The 20,964-nt window shown below is 41.5% G+C and overlaps 1 protein-coding gene and 1 long non-coding RNA gene across 2 annotated transcripts in view; one reads left to right on the forward strand and one right to left on the reverse strand.

Annotated features, from left to right (window-relative positions):
- LOC133540816 (uncharacterized) overlaps positions 1-20,964 on the reverse strand; it is a 322,729-nt gene that overhangs the window by 186,359 nt on the left and 115,406 nt on the right. The window lies entirely within an intron of this gene.
- Positions 9,137-20,964, forward strand: part of tbc1d7 (TBC1 domain family, member 7) — a 32,954-nt gene continuing 21,126 nt past the window's right edge. Inside the window, exons 1-3 of the mRNA XM_061883761.1 lie at positions 9,137-9,447; positions 15,727-15,807; positions 19,819-20,009. Of these exons, the coding sequence (XP_061739745.1) occupies positions 9,336-9,447; positions 15,727-15,807; positions 19,819-20,009 (384 nt within the window). The 5' untranslated portion in view covers positions 9,137-9,335. The remainder of the gene's footprint in view (positions 9,448-15,726; positions 15,808-19,818; positions 20,010-20,964) is intronic.

A 20,964-nucleotide genomic window follows, 5' to 3' on the forward strand; every position in this document is an offset into this window, starting at 1 on the left:
CAGATGATGTGGTCCTAATGGCTCCATCTGACCGGGATCTTCAGCTCTCACTGCATCGGTTCGCAGCCGAGTGTGAAGCGACCGGAATGAGAATCAGCACCTCCAAGTCCGAGTCCATGGTTCTCGCCCGGAAAAGGGTGGGATGCCATCTCCGGGTTGGGGAGGAGACCCGGCCCCAAGTGGAGGAGTTCAAGTACCTAGGAGTCTTGTTCACGAGTGAGGGAAGAGTGGATCGTGAGATCGACAGGCGGATCGGTGCGGCGTCTTCAGTAATGCGGACGTTGTACCGATCCGTTGTGGTGAAGAAGGAGCTGAGCCGGAAGGCAAAGCTCTCAATTTACCGGTCGATCTACGTTCCCATCCTCACCTATGGTCATGAGCTTTGGGTCATGACCGAAAGGATAAGATCACGGGTACAAGCGGCCGAAATGAGTTTCCTCCGCCGTGTAGCGGGGCTCTCCCTTAGAGATAGGGTGAGAAGCTCTGCCATCCGGGAGGAACTCAATGTAAAGCCGCTGCTCCTCCACATTGAGAGGAGCCAGATGAGGTGGTTCGGGCATCTGGTCAGGATGCCACCCGAACGCCTTCCTAGGGAGGTGTTTAGGGTACGTCCAACCGGTAGGAGGCCACGGGGAAGACCCAGGACACGTTGGGAAGACTATGTCTCCCGGCTGGCCTGGGAACGCCTCGGGATCCCTCGGGAAGAGCTAGACGAAGTGTCTGGGGAGAGGGAAATCTGGGTTTCCCTGCTTAGGTTGTTTCCCCCGCGACCCGATCTCGGATAAGCGGAAGAAGATGGATGGATGGATAATATAATTCATATAGCAATACGGTCTGACCGCACAGCAGGCCAGCAGTTAGCCAAGGCATTGCGCAATCCACGGGGAGGCTCCAGTGGCTGTGACTCACCGCAAGTAATTCTCAGTATTTGAACGGCAAATATGAAAACTAAGCGATTTTGAATAAAAAGATAATTTAAAACTGGTGAAGTTAAATGGGAAATAACTTTATAGTATAATCACTGGATACATATAACAATATATATATTTTTTTCTTTTTACATTTTTTCTTTCCATGATGGCAGGTGAGGCCCCCTGACTGCATGTCACTGGCTACATGTAACAATTGAAAGATTGCTATTTAATAAAGAGGAGGACGTACGAGCAATATGCTGTAACATTTAAAGACATAACGCAATAACTATAATTGAAAGTCTCGTTTTTGAACTGCGACAATCTCATCCTAGCAACAGTAAATACAACAGGTGCAAACTCACCGCCTGTCATTGTTGTGCTTTTACCAGTTAAGGGGGAACATTATCACCAGACCTATGCAAGCGTCAATATATACCTTGATGGTGCAGAAAAAAGACCATATATTTTTTTAACCGATTTCCGAACTCTAAATGGGTGAATTTTGGCGAATTAAGCGCCTTTCTGTTTATCGCGCTGGTGGCGATGACGTCAGAATGTGACGTCGCCGAGGTAATACAGCTGCCATTTTCATTTTCAACCCATTGTAAACATTGGGTCTCAGCTCTGTTATTTTCCGTTTTTTCGACTATTTTTTGGAACTTTGGAGACATCATACCTCGTCGGTGTGTTGTCGGAGGGTGTAACAACACTAACAGGGAGGGATTCAAGTTGCACCACTGGCCCGAACATGCAAAAGTGTCTGCCGCCAGACCCCCATTGAATGTGCCAGAGTGTCTCCATATTTTACCGGCGATGACAGACATGGCACAGAGATGTATGGATAACCTGCAGATGCATTTGCAATGATTAAGTCAACGAAATCACAATGGTGAGTTTTGTTGATGTTGACTTATATGCTAATCAGACATATTTAGTTGCGGCGTGACTGCCAGCTAATCGATGCTAACATGCTACGCTAATCGATGCTAACATGCTATTTACCGGCGTTGCTAAAGCAGACATGGCACAGAGATGTATGGATAACCTGCAGATGCATTTGCAACGATAAAGTCACAGAAATAACAAAGGTGAGTTTTGTTGATGTTGACTGCCAGCTAATCGATGCTAACATGCTATTTACCGGCGGTGCTAAAGCAGACATGGCAGAGAGATGTATGGATAACCTGCAGATGCATTTTCAACTATATTACGTTTCCTTCCACCCATGTTTAATGCGAAAAAAACACTTACCAATCGACTGATTTTTTTTGCCATGAAAAAGGGAGGTTTTAGTCATGAAAAAGGGAGGTTTTTGTGGTTGGTGCACTAATTGTAAGTGTATATTGTGTTTTTTATATTGATTTAATAAATATATATATATTTTTTTAAATAAAAATTAATAAAAAAAATTCTTCTGCGGCCCAGTACCAATCGGGCCACAGCCCGGTGGTTGGGGACCACTGGTGTATATGATAGAATGTAAATCCTTGTAAATCTTAACAAATCATTGTAATATTTATGAGTTTCATCAATATATTTTGTAGGGAGATGACAAAAGATTTTAAAAGTTGTAAACATTTTACTAAATGTTGCATTCTTGCATAATTAACGTATTTCAATAAATTCTTCAGAATATTTTATTCTTATATTTTCAAAAGTATTTTTTTTCTTTTCTAACTGTCTCTTAAGACCTCACCGCTGTCAAAGGGACAACATATTTAGCCGCGATTAATCGCATTTTGTTCATAGTCAATTCAAAATGTATCGCAATTAAACGCATATATATATAATTTTGCATTATTAAGAAGTGAACCCTGGACAGATAATTTTCAAGTTTTAACACCATGAACGGACCATTAATTTGAAATCATGAAATCCATCCATTTTCTACCGCTTATTCCCTTTCGGGGTCGCGGGGGGCGCTAAATCGCCAATCATTAAAGGCCTACTGAAACCCACTACTACCGACCACGCAGTCTGATAGTTTATATATCAATGATGAAATATTAACACTGCAACACATGCCAATACGGCCGGTTTAGTTTATTAAATTGCAATTTTAAATTTTGCGCGGATGTATCCTGCTAAAACGTCGCAGTATGATGACGCGTGCTCGTGACGTCACGCATTGTAGAGGACATTTTGTTCCAGCACCGTTCACAGCTATAAGTCGTCTGTTTTTATCGCATAATTCCACAGTATTATGGACGTATGTGTTGCTGAATCTTTTGCAATTTGTTCAATGAATAATGGAGACGTCAAAGAAGAAAGCTGTAGGTGGGAAGCGGTGTATTCCCGCCGCTTTTAGCAACACAAACACAGCCGGTGTTTCATTGTTTACGTTCCCGAAAGATGACGGTGAAGCTTTACTATGGAACAGTAAAGCTGTCAACCGGCAGGTTTCGGTGAGAAAACGGTGGTAATAAGTCGGCTCTTACCATAGACATGAGCGGAGAGCTTGCGTCGTTCTTCCTGTGCCTGTCAAAGAGGAAGCTGTGGACTCTCTTGCCTCCTCCCACCGGCCGCCCCCGACCGTCGGATGCTTCCACCGTGGAGGAGGGGGGAAAAAAATAAAAATTTCAGCCCGGCCCCACCGGCCGCCTTCGCCTCATCGAGAAACGTGGCTTCCCTCAGAGACACTGGCGGTCACCACACCCGTGGCCACACCCCTACGGCTTTTTTTCCCACCTGCTGTGCCAAATTCCGTTGACCAGGTGTACGCCACTTTCTTGCCGCACACTATTGCTATTGGATTGGACTACACACACAAAGTACAGTGTATTATACAGGGATCATTTTGAAAGATCATAGCTGAGATAGGCGCCAGCGCCCCCCGCGACCCCAAAAGGGAATAAGCGGTTGAAAATGGATGGATGGATGTTTCAAAGAGGGTCCCTTGCAAAGGGCAGAGATGACCCGTCGACTGGTGCTGAAGAACGGTGCTGGGCCGACCTTCAGGTTGTACAGGTACGACCACATAATCTCACTAAAACACTCGTAAAACAATAAGCAGATAAGGGATTTTCCAGAATTATCCTAGTAAATTTGTCTAATAACATCTGAAACGCTCCCATTGCCGTCTAGTCTTTTTTTTTTTTTTTTTTAGTCCATCACTCTCGCTTTCCTCATCCACAAATCTTTCATCCTCGCTCAAATTAATGGGGAAATCGTCGCTTTCACAGTCCGAATCACTCTCGCTGCTGGTGGCACGTCGTCTGCTACTTCCGGTACAGGCGAGGCTTTTTTATTAGCTAACAAAAGTTGCGAACTTTATCGACGATGTTCTCTACTAAATCCTTTCAGCAAAAATATGGCAATATTGCGAAATGATCAAGTATAACACATAGAATGGACCTGCTATCCCCGTTTAAATAAGAAAACCTCATTTCAGTAGGCCTTTAAATGTGTTTTAGACATTGTGCTTTTTTAAACACCTCAACACAAAAAGGACAACCACAATTTGATGACAATAAAAAAATAATCACAGAATTTATATTCCTGCTTTGGGAGAACTTGTTTTCAGAGGAGGAGATACACTTCCATGTTTAGATAACGGTTTAACTCATAAATAACACAAATGTGGATTTTTATAATCATGCTTTGATCATCAAAGATATTTGGTAATATCCATCCATCCATTTCCTACCGCTTGTCCCTTTTGGGATCCGCTGTAATCTGCGATATTTCTACCTGAATAAATGTGTTTGATATTCTGTACATGACATGTTGTACAAGTTAATGGCCTTCTTATTGCTGCATGACAATGTTTCAAACTTCTCTATGAATTAATAAAATGTATTCAGCCAGCTAATCATTCTGTAATTGGGAATTTTACCAGAAAATTGTATAAAATAATTTACAAATTTCAGCTAGCCTGCAATCATTACTGAACTACATTAAAAAACATCTCTGACAAAGCATGATCGTAATGTCAATCAATGTTTATTTATATAGCCATCCATCCATCCATCCATTTTCTACCGCTTATTCCCTTTCGGGGTCGCGGGGGGCGCTGGCGCCTATCTCAGCTACAATCGGGCGGAAGGCGGGGTACACCCTGGACAAGTCGCCACCTCATCGCAGGGCCAACACAGATAGACAGACAACATTCACACTCACATTCACACACTAGGGCCAATTTAGTGTTGCCAATCAACCTATTTATATAGCCCCAAATCACAAATGTCTCAAAGGACTGCACAAATCATTACGACTACAACATCCTCGGAAGAACCCACAAAAGGGCAAGGAAAACTCACACCCAGTGGGCAGGGAGAATTCACATCCAGTGGGACGCCAGTGACAATGCTGACTATGAGAAACCTTGGAGAGGACCTCAGATGCGGGCAACCCCCCCCTCTAGGGGACCGAAAGCAATGGATGTCGAGCAGGTCTAACATGATACTGTGAAAGTTCAATCCATGTACAGTGTATAGCTTTTATTTTACAGACGGGATAGTTTGTGATTGGTTTGAGAAAGTGTCTTGACATGTTTTGATGTTGGATCAACTGTTTGCAATAAAAAAAAAAACAGTCTCATTCTGACTTCCTGCCGACCGTCTCTCATTTCTGTTGAGCTTTTATGTCGTCTTACTTACTAAAGCAGTCACAGTAACAATGTAAATATTATGGTATTACTGCATCTTAACAGTAATCTAAACACGGAAGTGAAGCACCACCCACCTCTGAACGAAAAACGCATCAAGCATTGTCACCTCTTCTCACGGCGAAAAATTGTCCTTTCCTGTCTGGTAAACAATTTGCCATGGCTTTGATCCTGATATTTCAATAAGGTAGTCTTTCCTTCCTTTCCTTCGTACATTTCTGCTCGCTTTTGGCTCATCAGTAGCAAGTGAACGGCAGCCCAACCAAACATTTGTAATCCCTTTGTCATCCATAGTCGATTGTTCTTCATTGGTTTCTTCCCAAGCTATGTCCATGGACTTATTGAAAAATAAAACAATATTGTAACCCTGAAACAGGCCCTCATGTCAGTGCTTGGTGGTCTGAAGAACCCCCAGGAGGGCAAGCCCCACACTAACCATTAATAAATAACTAACTTCTTACCATTAACGCAACTTCTTGAACAGACGCGGTAGAAAAATGGATGGATGGATTAAAACTGCATGAGAATGCTTTATATTTTGAACATTATTTTTAACACTGTGATTACAACTGGAATTATTCATTACTTATCGTGTCAAGCAAAGTCATCTCAGATTTATCCGAGAGCCAGATGCAGTCATCAAAAGAGCCACATCTGGCTCGCGAGCCATGGGTTCCCTACCCCTGATTTAGGGCTATACAAATAAACATTGATTGATTGATCATCATGTGGGCCGAGGGCTTGGCTGATCTTTTGTCGGACTTCTTCGTTTGTGACATGTTGGGTGTAGGATATACCCATGAGTCTTCGAAACATCTCATCTCCGTGATCTGAATTCTTTTCTGCAGCTCTGCTGTAAGGATCCATGTTTCACAGCCGTAAAGGAAGATCGAGCGCTGTAATCTCACTTTTGATGCCAGAATGATGTTTGTGTCTTTCCCTCTGGGCTTGAGTTTTGTCAGGGCAGCAGTTGTTTGAGCGCTTCTGGCAAGGACTCCCCGTTTGGATCCTTCTTCTGACACGATCGCTCCGAGGTACTTGAAGCTCAACACCGTGTCCAGTGCCTGTCCATTGACTTTGATGTCTGAGCGGATGCCATTGCTGTTGTTGGTCATCATTTTGTATTTTTTCAGCATGGATTTCCCTTCCATAGCCTCGGGAGGTGGTATCATTTACCACTCTGTATTGCAAATCCTTCATCACGTACACTGCCACTCTGCCTCCACTCCTGTTATTTCTATAAATGGAATTCAGTTCACATCTTTCCAGTTCGAAATCTTTCCTGTCATCCATCCACGTTTCTGATGATGCAATTACTCTGAAGGGTTTCGTTAAATTGTTCCAAAAAAAGCTTTGTACTGTTGTTATTTTTATACGAACTTCTGCAGTTCAGATGAATGACTGACAGATTGTTATCAGATTTAATGTTGGTTATTTACTGTGCATGTCTATAATACAAGCAGTTGTTCATTCTATGGGAGAAGAAATGTATGTCCGGATCTCTGTCATTTCCCACCTCTTTGAATTTATGGTCAAGGTTGCAAAAAGCTTTTAATTCAATGTGTGACTGACTGCTGTTTGTGTATGTCATAGATGTGTTTGTCTGCTGCTACTCTTACTGGTCCTTAAAGGCCTACTGAAACCCACTACTACCGACCACGCAGTCTGATATATCAATGATGAAATATTAACACTGCAACACATGCCAATACGGCCGGTTTAGTCTACTAAATTGCAATTTTAAATTTCCCGCGAAGTGTCGTGTTGAAAACGTCGCGGTATGATGACTCGTATGATGACGCGCGCGTTTGACGTCTCGGGTTTTAGCGGACATTATTTTCCAGCCCGATTCAAGCTATAAGTAGTGGGCTTTAATTGCATAATTACACAGTATTCTGGACATCTGTGTTGCTGAATCTTTTGCAATTTGTTCAGTTAATAATGGAGAAGTCAAAGTAGAAAGATGGAGGTGGGAAGCTTCTAGCCTTTAGCCACACAAACACAGCCGGTGTTTACTTGTTTAAAATTCCCAAAGATGAAGCTTTACTATGGAACAGAGCGGTCAAGCGAACCTGGATCCCGACCACAAGTCAACCGGCAGTTTTCGGTGAGGAAATTGTGGTAATAAGTTGTCTCTTACCCGGAGACATCAGCGGAGCCAGTGTCCTCCTGCAGCTGCGTGACTTCCCTCAGAGACACTCGCGGTCAACACACCCGTGGACACACCCCTCTGATTTTTGTACTATTTAATCTCACTAAAACACTAGCAACACAATAGAAAGATAAGGGATTTTCCAGAATTATCCTAGTACATGTGTCTAATAACATCTGAATCGCTCCTACTGCAATCGCCTTTTTTTTTTCTTCTAGTCTTTCACACTAAATTTCCTCATCCACGAATCTTTCATCATCGCTCAAATTAATGGGGAAATTGTTGCTTTCTCGATCCAAATAGCTCTTGCTGCTGGAGGCTATTCTATATATATATATATATATATATATACACATTATATATGGCAGCACGGTGGGGTTAGTGCGTCTGCCTCACAATACGAAGGTCCTGAGTAGTCATGGGTTCAATCCCGGGCTTGGAATCTTTCTATGTGGAGTTTGCATGTCCTCCCCGTGACTGCGTGGGTTCCCTCCGGATACTCCGGCTTCCTCCCACCTCCAAAGACATGCACCTGGGGATAGGTTGATTGGCAACACTAAATTGGCCCTAGTGTGTGAATGTGAGTGTGAATGTTGTCTGTCTATCTGGGTTGGCCCTGTGATGAGGTGGCGACTTGTCCACGGTGTACCCTGCCTTCCGCCAGATTGTAGCTGAGATAGGCACCAGCGCCCCCTGCCACCCCAAAGAGAATAAGCAATAGAAAATGATGGATGGATGGATGTTTATATGCATTTCATGCTTTTGTAAAAGCTTAAATAGGAACTGCACTTTTTTTAAAATTTTGCCTATTGTTCACAATCATTATATATAGATCCTAAGCTCTATGTTGTCGGGGGGCTTCTATGCTCCCTGACAGGGTCTCTCCGGGACATTTTTTTTTTAATTTGTGAAACTTTTTTTGAGTTTGTAAAAAATGTTTGAGTTGGTGAAACATTTTTGTTGAGTTTTGGCAGTAATTTCACTCAATAGGTAAGCGGTACAAAATGGATGGATGGATGGATGGAGGTTCTGATTACACACACACACACACACACACACACACACACACACACACACACACACACACACACACACACACACACACACACACACACATATTGATACAAATACCCACACACTAGTACATAGACATGTGAATGGGATTACAACACGCAAAAAAGTACTTCCATTGTGCATGGCTTCAGGCGACAGAAAAAAAAAGAACCATTGATCGATGTTCTACGTATATTTGTTCCACTCTTCCACCAATCCCCGCACAATAATTTCAAAATACAATCGCCCTTTTTTGTTAAACTGATAGAACTCTGTTGTTGAAGTTGCAAAATACACTCGTCAACTATATTATACATATTTATGCCACTTCACAGGGAAATTGTCCACCTTTAGTGAGATTTTTTTCTACTGTTTCGGTACAAATGTCTTAATTTGAAAGTGTTACCCGGAAGTGGATGAGAAGTATCGTCTGGTAGCATTTAGCACCTAGCCCGGCACGGGACGAGTAGAGTATTTAAATCCCGATGACGAGTCGCCATAAAGTAGACATTTGCTTTTTATGTGATTGTCGTCCGAGTGTACAGAGGCTGTCAAACTAAATATGTGTGTGGGTGGTTGACTTTCATCAGCCCTTTGGTCAGGTGAAGTCATGGCTGACGACCCTCAGAGAAATTTTCGCTCTGCTTATTATGAGAAAGTTGGCTTCAGAGGGGTGGAGGAGAAGAAATCTTTAGAAATACTACTCAAGGATAATCCTCTCGGTAAGTAACCAGTTAGAAATGAGTGCCTCACTATTACAGTTGTGATCAAAATTGTTCAACCCCCACACAATTTTGGTGTTTTAGCAAGTTGGACATTTATTCCATCCATCCATCCATCCAGTTTCTACCGCTTATTCCCTTTCGTGGTCGCGGGGGGCACTGGCGCCTATCTCAGCTACAATCGGGCGGAAGGCGGAGTACACCCTGGACAAGTCGCCCCCTCATCGCAGGGCCAACACAGATAGACCGACAACATTCACACTCACATTCACACACTAGGGCCAATTTAGTGTTGCCAATCAACCTATCCCCATCCGTATTTTGTTTATATCCATCCATCCATCCATCATCTTCCGCTTATCCGAGGTCGGGTCGCGGGGGCAACAGCCTAAGCAGGGAAACCCAGACTTCCCTCTCCCCAGCCACTTCGGGAGAGGGAAGTTTATTTTGTTTATAGTCATATCAAAGAAAGATGTGTCAAATAGACAAATGCAACTTAAATTGTAACAATGTATTTTACAAAATACCAAAAAAGGACATTTTTCTTAATATCTCATTGACAAAATGATTTAACCCCCTAGTTACATGCATCTTTAGTACTTAGTAGAACAGCCTTTGGCAGTAATTACATCCTTCAAACGTGATATATATAACCGGACACAAGCTTCTTGCAACGATCTTCAGGTATTTTTTAACCCATTCCTTTTGATCAAAGGCCTCCAGTTCATTCATATTCTTGGGCTTGCGTGCTGCAACTGCCTTCTTCAAGTCCAACCACAGGTTTTCTATTGGATTTAGGTCTGGCGACTGTGAAGGCCACTCCAGAGTCTTCCAGCCCTTCTTCTGCAACCACTCTGATGTTGATTTGGAGGTATGCTTGGGATCGTTGTCCTGTTGGAAGGTTCAACGTCTCCCAAGCCTCAGCTTCGTCACTGACTTCATGACATTTTGCAGCTAATATATCCTGGTAGGAAATAGAATTCATAATGCCTTGAACGCGCTCTAGATTCCCGGTACCTGAGGCAGAGAAACAGCCCCAGAGCATGATTGACCCCCCCCACCATGCTTAACAGTAGGCAAGGTGTTCTTCTCTTTGTAAGCTTCATTTTTTTTCCTCCTCCAGACATAACGTTGATTCATAGGCCCAAAGAGTTCCAGTTTTGTCTCATCACTCCATAGACCAGTTACCCAAAACCTTTGGGGTTTGTCCAGATGATTTTTGGCATACTGGAGTCTATTTTACTTGTGCCTGGTAGTCAGGAGTGGGGTGCGCCTGGGAGTTCTGGCATGGAGGCCTTCATCTCGTAGTGCGCGCCTTATTGTCTGGGACGAAACCTGCGTTCCCCCCTTTGCAATGTCCTGTTGTAGTTCCTCAGCTGTTACCCGGGGCTTTTTCACCACTGTACGCACACAGCATCCTCTTTCTACCACGCCCAGGTAGTGTTTCCACTGTGCCTTTAGCTTTAAACTTGCGAATTATGCTACCAACTGTGTCTCTTGGAATGTGTAATGTCTTTGCTATTTTCTTATATCCATATCCTTTCTTATGAAGATAAATTACCTCCTCTCTTGACTTCTTTGAGCACTCCCTGGACTTCACCATGTTGCAAATACACCATTGACCATCTACAAGAAGCTGAGCGTCACAGTCTTTTTCAATCAGTTTAATTGTTGCTTGTTATGGTTTTAATCACATCTACAGGTGTTTTCAACACCTGATTGAAAAGACCATATTCAAATTCTGTTCTTAAGAGTTATGATCTTCAAGGGGTTGAATAATTTTGTCAAGGAGATATTAAGAGAAATGACACTGTTTGGTATGTTACAAAATATAATGTTGTAATTCAAGTTGCATCTGTCTATTTAATGCATCTTTATTTGATATTACTATAAACAAAATACGGAATAAATGTCCAACTTGCTAAAACACCAAAATTGTGTGGGGGTTGAATAATTTTGATCACAACTGTACATGTTTTAAAACGGGGGTCAGCAACCTGCGCTGTTGTGCCAAAATGTGAATGCCTCCCAAAAATGGATTTCAAGTAATATTTTGATACTGACAGATCTCATTTCTGCATATTCTACTAGAATACCTTTTATGAGAATTACATACATCACAATTAAGTACCTACTGTACAGTTTACTCCTTAATTTTCTGAAATTTGTAGGTATATTCTTGCTATTGTCTACATTTTCAGAATTTATAATATTGTTTTTTAGAGAAATGCTATGACATTTTGTTATTATTATTATAATCGGGGTCATGGGGAGCGCTGGAGCCTATCTCAGTTACAATCGGGCGGAAGGCGGGCTACACGCTAGACAAGTCGCCAACACAGATAGACAGACAACATTCACACTCACATTCACACACTAGGGCCAATTTAGTGTTGCCAATCAACCTATCCCTGGGTGCATGTCTTTGGAGGTGGGAGGAAGCCAAAGTACTACTCAATTTTCTGAAATTTGTAGGTATATTCTTGCTATCGTTTACATTTTCCGAATGTATAATATTGTTTTTTAGAGAAATGCTTTGACATTTTGTTTTATTATCTGGATTTTGAGATGTCCGATAATATCGGACTGCCGATATTATCGGACGATAAATGCTTTAAAATGTAATATTGGAAATTATCGGTATCTGTTTCAAAAAGTAAAATGTATGACTTTTTAAAACGCCGCTGTACGGAGTGGTACACTGACGTAGGCAGAAGTACAGAGCAGTTGGGTCTCCCAGTCATCTTGCCAACCCTCACGATTTTCCTGGGAGACTCCCGAATTTCAGTGCCTCTCCCAAAGATCTCCCGGGGCAAACAATTCTCCGGAATTTCTCCCGATTTCCGCCCAGACAGCAACATTGGGGGCGTGCCTTTAAGGCACTGCCTTTGCGTCCTGACTCAATCACATAATATCTAAGTGTTTTCACACACACAAGTGAATGCAAGGCATACTTGCTCAACAGCCATACAGGTCACACTGAGGGTGGCCGTATAAACAACTTTAACACTGTTAGAAATATGCGCCACACTGTGAACCCACACCAAACAAGAATGACAAGCACATTTCGGGAAAACATTCGCACCGTAACACAACATAAACACAACAGAACAAATACCCAGAACCCCTTGCAGCAGTAACTCTTCCATGACGCTACAATATACATCCCCACTATCCCCCACACCTCAACCCCGCCCAACTCAACCTCCTGATGCTATCTCAGGGAGAGTATGTCCCAAATTCCAAGCTGCTGTTTTGAGGCATCCATCCATCCATTTCTACCGCTTATTCCCTTCGGGGTCGTGGGGGGCGCTGGAGCCTATCTCGGCTACAATCGGGCGGAAGGCGGGCTACACGCTAGACAAGTCGCCACCTCATCACAGGGCCAACACAGATAGACAGGTGCATGTCTTTGGAAGTGGGAGGAAGCCGGAGTACCCGGAGGTTTACTACTTAATTTTCTGAAATTTGTGGGTATATTCTTGCTATCGTTTACATTTTCCTAATGTATAATATTGTTATTTAGAGAAATGCTTTGACATTTTGTTTTTATTATTTCTATTATCTGGATTTAGAGATGTCCGAAAAAATCGGACTGCTGATTTTATCGGACGATAAATGCTTTAAAATGTAATATTGGAAATTATCGGTATCTGTTTCAAAAAGTAAAATGTATGACTTTTTAAGACGCTGCTGTACGGACTGGTACACGGACGTAGGCAGAAGTACAGAGCAATTGCGTCTCCCAGTCATACTTGCCAACCCTCCCGATTTCCCGGGAGACTCTCAAATTTCAGTGCCCCTCCCGAAGATCTCCCGGGGCAACCATTCTCCCGAATTTCTCCCGATATCCATCCAGACAACAATTTTGGTGGCGTGCCTTAAAGGAACTGCCTTTGCGTGCCGAGTCAATCACATAAAATCTAAGGCCTTTTTTTCACTCAAAGTGAATGCAACGCATACTTGCTCAACAACTTTAACACTGTTACAAATTTGCGCCACACTGGTAACCCACACGAAGCAAGAATGACAAACACATTTTGGGAGAACATTTGCAACGTAACACAACATAAACACAACAGAACAAATACCCAGAACCCCTTGCAGCACTAACTCTTCCAGCATGCTGCAAAATTCTCCCCCCGTCCCCCAACCCCGCCCATCTCAACCTCCCCATGCTATCTCAGGGAGAGCATGTCCCAAATTCCAAGCTGCTGTTTTGAGGCATGTTAAAAAAAAATAATGCACTTTGTGACCTTAATAATAAATATGGCAGTGCCGTGTTTTCATTTTTTCCCATTACTTCAGTTGATTTATTTTGGAAAACCTTGTTACATTGTTTAATGCATTCAGCTGTGAATCACAACAAAATTAGGCATAATATTGTGTTAATTCTCCGACTGTATATATCGGAATCGGTAATTAAGAGTTGGACAATATCGGATATCGGCAAAAAAGCCATTATCGGACTGCTCTATCTGGAATACATTTTTGGCAGCAGAACAGTGGCCATTTGGGTAGTTTTTCACTCCAAAAAGGGTATTTCTACAAGTAAACAGTCCAGTAGGTACTTGATTTTGATCTATGTCATGTCTATAAGGGTATTGTAGTAGAATATGCAGAGGTAAGATGTGTCAATGTCAAAATATTACTTGAAATCAATTATTGGCAGCAGCAAAGTGGTCGTTTGGGTATATTTTAGGTTTGTAAAGGGGTATTTCAACAAGTAATTGATTTCGATATATCTAATTTTCATAAGGGTGTGTGTGTAAATATGCAATGTGTAAATATCAAAATATTACATTGAATCACTTTTTGTTCTGCAATATTACATTTAATGTACATGTTACATAAATTAATACATCCATTGCTAAATATTTATTAAGGGCATGAAGAAATAACAGTTACAATTGTATGTATCTTACAAACAAGAAAGAGGTCTTATCACATCAACATCGGACTAACAACAGTCCTTTAATTCTCATCAATATCACAAAAAAACTGTCATTTTCCGGACACGATTAAGGCTTAAAAAATGTCAAACATGTGGCGTTACAATAACCACAAAAAGAAAATGTTTATCTTACACCCAGTAATCCACTGTGGACGGACGAAGCCAAGAAATGCAGGTTTAGCGAGCGCTCAGCAGCTCTTCCGATGGAAATCACTTTTTGGCAGGCATTCACATTTTGGCACAACGCCGCCATATACCTTCATGGAGTTTTTTAAAAAATGTTTGGAAATGGAAAAAGATGATGTAAAATACATATTTTTTTGTTTCAATATGGTGTCTATAGGAGGACAAACATGACACAAATTTTCTTAATTGTTAGAAACCCCATTGTTTATATGAAACATACTTCACTGATGAGCGTATTTGGCAAGTGCTGTTTTGTCCTACTAATTTGTGGTCCTTGAACTAACTATAGTTCGTTTACATGAACAACTTTCTCCGATGCTGCCACAGAAAGATGTATTTTATGCCACTCCTTCTTTGTCTTATTATGTCTACTTAATGTTTCATGCTGTGCGTTAATGCACAAAGGTGAGCTTTGTTGATGGTATTGACTTGAAGTGCTAAACAGGTTATTTTGTCACTGCATGATTGCAAGCTAATCGATGCTAACATGCTATTTAGGCTAGCTTTATGTACAAATTGCATCATTGTGCCTCGTTTGTAGGTATATTCAAGCTCATTAAATTTTTCCATTACTTATGTCTGTCTATTTATAGACCACAGTAAACATAGCTTGCAAATATTGTAATAAATCCATTAGAAGAAGACAGCCTGATGTTTTCTTTAATTTGGACACCCACATATATACCTTTGGCCATTCTAAGACAGTCATTTCCAGGAGTGATCTCACCCTCTGAGAAGCCTGCATTTGACTGTTTTCTAATGTTGTAAAAATATGAAGAATACATCTTACATTTCAACATTTCTGTCAACAAAAATTTGTGTCAGCTTACAGCACATAGTCATTTTGACAGTAGGCTAGTATAGCAAATATAGACACGTACATCATGTGTTGCCTTCATCATAATGCTTATATAAGGCTTTTAAGTTTTTGTGGCTCTTGACAGATTTGTTTTGTATTTTTGGTCCAATATAGCTCTTTCAACATTGTGGGTTGTCGACCCCTGTTTTAGAAGATTTGAAGGTATACCACATTATACAAAATGCAAGGCTGTCTGGCTGTGGTTGGGATGTTTGCATACATGATAAATGTATCCAACTACAATCTTGAATGTTTCTTTCTTATATCTTTCCTTTGACAGATCTAGAAAAGTTGAGCACCTTCAGTCAGAGGTTTCCCCTCCCATCCATGTATAGGGTCCATGTGTGGAAGGTTTTGTTAGGTAAGACATATGCATGCCGTTGTCCTGTCTACATAATAGTGAACTTGCACCACATCAGCAGCAATCTTAGGCCATGTCCACACGAACAAGGAGAGTTTCAAAAACACATATTTGGTGTTAAAACAATCTCCATTCACACAAGTGTTGTTTCAAAACTGTCTACGTCAACACAAAAACGCATACACCTACTGTCATGCACATTTTGTCCAATTGGAAGCCTGAAAAAAGCAGCAATAACAGACTTTGTGGCATTAAACTCAATCAATAAATCAATGTTTACTTATATAGCCCTAAATCATGATTGTCTCAAAGGGCTGCACAAGCCATAACGACATATACATCCTATTATGCTTATTTTGTTCAACTTCAGATGTACAATGACATGAACATTAGCTTTTAAAACCTGCCTGCACATTATTAAAGAGTGAATGCATGTCTGTGCTGCTGTTACCCAATACTCATAGAATTATAACGTGTTCAACAACAAGGTGATGTATTACATTTGCAGTGAAGTCATACTTGGCAACCCTCCAGGATTTTCCGGGAGACTCCCGAAATCAGTACCTCTCCTGAAGCCCTCCCGGAAGAAATTTTCTCCCAGAAATCTCCCGAAATTCACGCCCCCTCCAGCCCCATGTGGACATGAGTGGGGACAGCCTGTTTTCACGTCCGCTTTCCTGTTATATAAACAGTTTGCCTGCCCAATCACGTTACAACATCCACAGATTTTTAATAAAAAACTGCACACACAAGGAGACGAAACAGAAGAATGAGGAAATTACAGCCATGGCGACGCCGTCTGTAATAGAGTGATACTATGTTTTCTGTTGCCATCTCCTGGTGAATGTTGGCTATAGCGTTATGGGGTTGGTTTTTGATTGGCCAACGATTTACGTGGTGTTGTGCAAGTGACTCTCGCCAGTATGCAAATGGCAGAACAAAGGTTACTCAAATAGTGAAAGGTAAGTGTTGTTTTTTTAATAACCAGCAAGCACAGTACAGTTAGTAGAACTGTGTTTTTATTACTGTGTATTTGATAGGTGCCGTCTGAAATTCAACTATTTATTTTATTTATATATACAATAAAATAAATATATATAGCTAAAATTCATCGAAAGTCAAGTATTTCATACATATCGTATTTCCTTGAATAGCTGCCGGGGCGCTAATTAATTTAAAACCTCTTCTCCTGCGCTTGTTCAAGGCATGCGGTAAAAGTAAGCAAGCACTAATTATTTTAAAATCTCTTCTCACCCTTGCGCTTACCAACAGCATCTAGTAAAAATTCGAGTGTAATATAAAAAAAAAAATAAAAAAATGTTCTGCGACTGCAGCCCGGTGGTTGGGGACCACTGCTCCAAAGAATTCTTATGCGGCCGCAGCCCGGTGGTTGGGGACCACTGCTCTATCTGCGTGCCGGTAGGACGTATGCATTTCGCTGCTTCTCATACGAGATTGCAATGCATACTTAGTCAACAGCCATACTGTTTACACTAATGGTTGTGATATAAACAACTTTAAAACTTACTATTATGCGCCACACTCTGTGAACCCTAACCAAACAAGAATAATAAACACATTTCTGGAGAACATTGGCTTTATAACACATAAACGCAACATAAGAATTACCCATAATTCCAATGCATCCATGGCTTTTGGCTATATTATACACGCGCCCCAACCCACGCATGGAGAGGGGGGTTGGTGCTAGCGGGGTGTATAATATAGCCAAGAGTCATGGATGCACGGCATTCTGGGTAATTCTTATGTTGCGTTTATAATGTGTTACAGAGCCAATGTTCTGCAGAAATGTGTTTGTTATTCTTATTTGGTTAGGGTTCACAGAGTATGGCGCATATTAGTAAGAGTGTTAAAATTGTTTTATATCACAACCATTAATGTGATCTGTATGGCTGTGGAACAAGACCCCTGGTTTACACACAGTAAAGGCAAAAAAAAACCCCTCCTCTGCCATTTTGAAAATGACTGCAGGGGAAGCGTCACTCGTGACGTCACGTGTTTGACCCGGCGGTAAAAGTAAGCATGCACTTATTAATTTGGGGAGCCAGTTTGACCCAGCAATAATTCAAGGCAGGCGCATATCACATGCCTGGCGGCTATTCAAGGAAATACGGTATAGATATATTTACATATATATATGTACTGTATATATATGTATATATATATATATATATATGTATATATATGTATATATACATATATATATATATATATATATATATGTATGAAAGATATGTGAAATACTCGAGTTGGTGAATTATACTCGTCCCCTCTTAACCATGCCTCCTCCCCACCCCCGACAACGCCCCCCAGCCTTCTCCCAAAGTCGGAGATCTCAAGGTTGGCAAGTATGAGTGAAGTCTACATTATTTTTAAAATCAGCACGCACTGATGAGCCAAGGAAATCATTTTGCATGCTAAAGGGAATTAAAAATCATTTAATCATCGATATAGTGATATGGTACATCTACAATGAAGTGTATATTGTCTTTTAACATCAGTACACACTACAATGTTTTATTTTTAGTTGTTTGGTCGCTTTATACACGCGTCGCACCCGGCTCCAACTTCACAAATGAACGCAAAAAACGTAAGTTAACTTCACGATTTGTCACTAAACAAGGACTAATAACATAAGATAATCTTGCACCTTCCTTATGACACAGAGCATGTTGCTTGACAAAGTTGTCCCATTAGGTGGAGGTTCCACAGCGATCGTATCCAAAACAGCTGACTGTCATTAGCGCCGGCGGGAGTGTCGCAAAGCCCATTCTGATGTCTTTTTTATTAATCCATCCATTTTCTACCGCTTATTCCCTTTGGGGTGCCTATCTCCGCTGCAATCGGGCATCATGGCACCCGCCAGTTCCCAATTAGCCTTCACACCTGTGGGATGTTCCAAATAAGTGTTTGATGAGCATTCCTCCTCAACTTTATCAGTATTTATTGCCACCTTTCCCGGCTTCTTTGTCACGTGTTGCTGGCATCAAGTTCTAAAGTTGATGGTTATTTGCAGAAAGAGAAGTGTTTGTCAGTTTGTAATGTTGAGTGAAAATACCAGCATCAGTGGCAGAGGGGTTAGTGCGTCTGCCTCACAATACGAAGGTCCTGGGTTCAATCCCGGGCTCGGAATCTTTCTGTGTGGAGTTTGCATGTCCTCTCCGTGACTGCATGGGTTCCCTCCGGGTACTCCGGCTTCCTCCCACTTCCAAAGACATGCACCTGAGGATAGGTTGATTGGCAACACTAAATTGGCCCTAGTGTGTGAATGTGAGTGTGAAAGTTGTCTGTCTATCTGTGTTGGCCCTGCAATGAGGTGGAGACTTTTCCAGGGTGTACACCGCCTTCCGCCCGATTGTAGCTGAGATAGGCTCCAGTGACCCCGAAGGGAATAAGCGGTAGAAAATGGATGGATGGGTTTACGTTCAAACATACAGTAAGTTCCCTTATAATGTGTTTAAAGCCAGCAAAGCAGTGTTGTTGAGCTTGGAAATGACAGCGAACAACTGTGATGTCACCACAAGTCTCTTTGTGCTGTGTACACTCATACACTAAGCAGAGTTTTTGATCTACACACAGCCAGCTTTTGTAAATGTCTGCGTTTTTAAAGACAAAAGTAATCGTCTGCGTGTGGACAAGCGGCCTAAATGCAGAGATACGTATGCGTTTATTTAAGTATCTGTGTTTGTGTGGACATGGCCTTAGAAGAGTCTTGGCTACAAAATGAATCAATAAGAATAACAGTTTTAGTTTACTTTGCATGACACTGATGAGTGCCTGAAGCCAGTGAGTGCGGGTGTAAGTCTTTGACAATAAAAGTTCCAATGGCTTGTTTTACTTATAATATAGGTAAGTCCCTCCTCTTTGTTATGCCCTTTGAATGTAAAATTGCGAGTTTTCAAAACGTTGATTTATGATCAATTATTTTACCCAGTATTCATGATGACACCTAAAGATCATCTGTTTAAAATCTGTTCATATGTTTTGCAGGCATCTTGCCGCCTCATCGTGACTCTCATACCCTGGTTGGAAACTACAGAAAGGAGCAGTACGAGGACATCCTGGAGGCTCTGGAAGTGATGAGATACATCAACTCGTCCACCCCGTCCACCCTAGTGTACTTGCGTATGTTCCAGCTAGAGAGTCAGGTGCTCCCACGCTGCTCTGAAACCTCGCCACCGGTAAGGTGAAGATTTGATCAACTAAGAATTACGTTTTTTTTACAACTACTGACAACTTGATGTACAATATGTTGTCATTTTTCCGCTATACTTTTTTTACTAGGGATGTAAAGATTCCTTTTTAACAACGATTTGATTTGAATCAGAATCATGGACAATATTTTTTTAGAATGATACAATCTACAACGTTTCAGTGAGTTGAAATCGATTCAGTAGCTTTTTAGCAAATAATTCAACCAATATGACTAGGGATGGGAATTGATAAGATATTTCTTGTTCCGATTCCAATTTTGATTCAACTTTACGATTCAGTTCTTTATCGGTTCTAATTGAGAAAACAATTAACAAAAAACTGTATTAGCAAAACTTTTATTCAGTTTAGAGTTAACGTGACCTTACAAAGCCAACAGTGAAGTCACAAGAGGGACATAGCATTGAACCACTATTTTGAAGTTAAATTTAAAAAAGAATGATGTAGAATTTGACAAAATAAAACATGTGGAAGGAATGCAGCATTTTGTAAACTTTTAAGAATCTTTGTCATTTGCCAAGAAAATATACCGTGCAGAGGTTTGCTAAGATTTACAAGGTGAAACAATATCATAGGCTCATAAAAGTAAGTGCTCCACTGACTGCCATGATATTAAACAGTTAAAGTACCAACGATTGTCACACACACAATAGGTGTGGCAAAATTTCTCCTCTGCATTTGACCCATCCCCTTGTTCACCCCCTGGGAGGTGTGGGGAGCAGTGGGGAGCAGTGGGGAGCAGTGGGCAGCAGCGGTGCCACGCCCGGGAGTCATTTGTGGTGATTTAACCCCCCATTCCAACCCTTGATGCTGAGTGCCAAGCAGGGATGTAATGGGTCCCATTTTTTTCTTATATTCTTTGGTATGACTCGGCCGGGGTTTGAAGTCCCAACCTACCGATCTTAACATCACATTGGTTCAAAA

The sequence above is a fragment of the Nerophis ophidion genome, linkage group LG22, assembly GCF_033978795.1.
Source record: "Nerophis ophidion isolate RoL-2023_Sa linkage group LG22, RoL_Noph_v1.0, whole genome shotgun sequence".
In the NCBI taxonomy this organism is placed as follows: Eukaryota; Metazoa; Chordata; class Actinopteri; order Syngnathiformes; family Syngnathidae; genus Nerophis; species Nerophis ophidion.